Raw genomic sequence first — 4,335 nt, forward strand, 5'->3', positions numbered from 1 at the left:
TTGATTGCTGGCGACAACAGCAATGTGACTGCTCGTCGGTCGTCGTTCTACTGTCTACTACAGCCGGGCGCGCGGGAATCTGCCTCCAGACCGCGGCACATAATGATATACGTGGACAGATGACTATGAGCATCGACCAGAAGTTGATGTACGCCTTCAGAGGGTGGATAGCTTTTGTGGCCTTCATGGACCTCGGCGTCGCCTTCCGCTCCTTCATCGAGAAACGCTGCTTCCTCGGCGAGTACGCAGATGACAAGTCCGACCAACTGATAGAGCAGAGTAAGTTTATCGTTATCATTACAGTACCGACTATATTCCGTTATATATTTATATTATAACTAATAACACTAATCAAGATTTATAGAACAGTATTCATCAGTGTGCATCTATTCATGTTTCTGAAGATATTTGAAGAGCGAGATTCAAATTTTAATCGATTGACTGAAGTTATGGGAATACTTTTATTCGGCAAGAAGTGGAGTTCTCATAGCGATATTTTGGTTTTGGTTCTTCCCAATTAACCAACTCGTATGTACCTTTTACATTCAGTAATTTTTAAAATAAGTTAAGGAAACATATTAATAAAAAAAATTCGCCTGTATTTGTTTGATCATTGGTGTTTTTCACGTTTTCAGCACTCTAAATTTGAAAATCTACTGTATTTGTTAGTGTTAGTTCAAAACCAAGTGCAAAGCAATAGATGTGCATGATTTTATATACCAACTAGCTGTTTCCCGCGGCTTCGCACGCTTTACCTAAACTTTGCCCGTGTATTTGCACTTCTGGTTTATGCACGTACATGTATTTTATTATAAAGCGGTCTAACAGTCAAGCTTTAAGTTCAACCATATATTTATCATAAAGACAAACATATATCCTAACTTAGTGCCTTCAAATAGTCTTTGGCAAATTAATACACGTAACTGTTTCGTAATTGCAGTTTATAATGTGCTGGCGCTTTGAAAACTTTTATATTTTGTAGTGCTACCTCGTGGTGAGTTTTATAAATGAGTATAGCATATAAACCTTCGCCGTCGAAAAGTACACATAGGCTAAATTCAAATTTTCATAATGATCGGTCAAATAGTGTACGATTCCATAAAGGACAAACACAAACATACATTTATATATATATATATATATATATATATATATATATATATATATATATATATATATATATATATATATATATATATAGATGTACAATGGACATAATATGTCAGTAATTAAGTTACATTCTACCAATATTGCATTTATAATTAAGTTACATTATACCAATATTGCATTTATAATTAAGTTACATTATACCAATATTGCATTTATAATTAAGTTACATTATACCAATATTGCATGTATAATTAAGTTACATTATACCAATATTGCATTTATAATTAAGTTACATTATACCAATATTGCATTTATAATTAATTTACATTATACCAATATTGCATTTATAATTAAAGAAATACGCGTATAACCAATACATACAGTACAGAATAATTTGTTTAGTTTTCCATAATATATTTTAATATTTTAAATTTCAATAATTTAATTGAAAAATTAAAGCTCTTTCGTAACTATTATTCTGATTAAGTGTAATTTATTGCCTTCAGTACACAGAGTTCGGTATAGTTTAGACAACGTTGCACATTGTGTACACAGCGTTGGGTATAGTTTAGACAACGTTGTACATTGTGTACACAGCGTTGGGTATAGTTTAGACAACGTTGCACATTGTGTACACAGCGTTGGGTATAGTTTAGACAACGTTGCACATTGTGTACACAGCGTTGGGTATAGTTTAGACAACGTTGCACATTGTGTACACAGCGTTGAGTATAGTTTAGACAACGTTGCACATTGTGTACACAGCGTTGGGTATAGTTTAGACAACGTTGCATATTGTGTACACACAAATGTGACGTGGCTCAACTTATGACACTCGGTTTCCTTCGTGCAGACAAAAACACTTGTGTTATGCACATTGTACGATAATTACTTTTTTAAGATATTGACAGCAAATTGCAATCATCAATAATTTAATTATCGTCTGATCAGCAATTTAATCTGGTATTAATCACGTATTACTTGATCGGTCGATAAAACTTACTTGTGTTCACTTTGGAATTTTCATTTGAGCTAGAACCTATTCTCGGAGCTGACTGATACCGCTTCGCGCAGGGGGCTGGACATGTCTGTCTGTCTGACAAGTGTTATTATAGCTGCAATAGCTCGTCGTGATGTCCACAACGGTAAAGCCAAAATTGGTTTCAGTAATAGCCTGTCATCGAAACTACTCAAACCAGACCATTTACGGAGTGTTGGTTAAACCCATCTGTTATCGCTTGTGCTCGCATTCGATGCTATAAACCGGCATCTGTATTCTATGCGGCATCTATCAATATTTCCTCATACAGCCAACCCCATCTGTTATCGCTTGTGCTCTAATTCGATGCTGTAAACCGTCATCTGTATTCTCCGCGTCATCTATCAATATTTCCTCATACAGCCAACCCCATCTGTTATCGCTTGTGCTCTAATTCGATGCTGTAAACCGTCATCTGTATTCTCCGCGTCATCTATCAATATTTCCTCATTCAGCCAACCCCATCTGTTATCGCTTGTGCTCGCATTCGATGCTATAAACCGTCATCTGTATTCTCCGCGTTATCTATCAATATTTCCTCATACAGCCAACCCCATCTGTTATCGCTTGTGCTCGCATTCGATGCTATAAACCGTCATCTGTATTCTCCGCGTCATCTATCAATATTTCCTCATACAGCTAAACCCATCTGTTATCGCTTGTGCTCGCATTCGATGCTATAAACCGGCATCTGTATTCTATGCGGCATCTATCAATATTTCCTCATACAGCCAACCCCATCTGTTATCGCTTGTGCTCTAATTCGATGCTGTAAACCGTCATCTGTATTCTCCGCGTCATCTATCAATATTTCCTCATACAGCCAACCCCATCTGTTATCGCTTGTGCTCTAATTCGATGCTGTAAACCGTCATCTGTATTCTCCGCGTCATCTATCAATATTTCCTCATACAGCCAAAGCCATCTGTTATCGCTTGTGCTCGCATTCGATGCTATAAACCGTCATCTGTATTCTCCGCGTCATCTATCAATATTTCCTCATACAGCCAAAGCCATCTGTTATCGCTTGTGCTCGCATTCGATGCTATAAACCGTCATCTGTATTCTCCGCGTCATCTATCAATATTTCCTCATACAGCTAAACCCATCTGTTATCGCTTGTGCTCGCATTCGATGCTATAAACCGGCATCTGTATTCTATGCGGCATCTATCAATATTTCTTCATACAGCCAACCCCATCTGTTATCGCTTGTGCTCTAATTCGATGCTGTAAACCGTCATCTGTATTCTCCGCGTCATCTATCAATATTTCCTCATACAGCCAACCCCATCTGTTATCGCTTGTGCTCTAATTCGATGCTGTAAACCGTCATCTGTATTCTCCGCGTCATCTATCAATATTTCCTCATACAGCCAACCCCATCTGTTATCGCTTGTGCTCGCATTCGATGCTATAAACCGTCATCTGTATTCTCCGCGTTATCTATCAATATTTCCTCATACAGCCAACCCCATCTGTTATCGCTTGTGCTCGCATTCGATGCTATAAACCGTCATCTGTATTCTCCGCGTCATCTATCAATACTTCCTCATACAGCCAAAGCCATCTGTTATCGCTTGTGCTCGCGTTCGATGCTATAAACCGTCATCTGTATTCTCCGCGTCATCTATCAATATTTCCTCATACAGCCAAACCCATCTGTTATCGTTTGTGCTCGCATTCGATGCTATAAACCGTCATCTGTATTCTCCGCGTCATCTATCAATACTTCCTCATACAGCCAAAGCCATCTGTTATCGCTTGTGCTCGCGTTCGATGCTATAAACCGTCATCTGTATTCTCCGCGTCATCTATCAATATTTCCTCATACAGCCAAACCCATCTGTTATCGCTTGTACTCGAATTCGATGCTGTAAACCGTGATCGACATTTCTTCATACAGCCAAACCCATCTGTTATCGCTTGTACTCGAATTCGATGCTGTAAACCGTGATCGACATTTCTTCATACAGCCACACTGAAAACTGTTCTCAGGAATGGTACCACAGTCATGTACTTAAAGTAAACTTTGCAAATGCGTACCTTGGGCATCATTAATGAATCCTTGGCTATAGAAATAGTTGCACGGAGATATTTCCAATGATGCAAGATTGTACGTCGAGGTTGTTTTACAATTAAATATATGATAAAAAATATTCCAGACTTTGAATTTATATATACATA

General features: G+C 38.0%; 1 protein-coding gene across 1 annotated transcript in view; it reads left to right on the forward strand.

The window, feature by feature from the left end:
* Nucleotides 1-4,335, forward strand: part of LOC124360937 — a 61,698-nt gene continuing 57,363 nt past the window's right edge. Inside the window, exon 1 of the mRNA XM_046814954.1 lies at nucleotides 1-279. Coding sequence (XP_046670910.1) covers nucleotides 120-279 — 160 coding nt within the window. The 5' untranslated portion in view covers nucleotides 1-119. The remainder of the gene's footprint in view (nucleotides 280-4,335) is intronic.

Source organism: Homalodisca vitripennis, chromosome 4 (assembly GCF_021130785.1).
Source record: "Homalodisca vitripennis isolate AUS2020 chromosome 4, UT_GWSS_2.1, whole genome shotgun sequence".
Lineage (NCBI taxonomy): Eukaryota > Metazoa > Arthropoda > Insecta > Hemiptera > Cicadellidae > Homalodisca > Homalodisca vitripennis.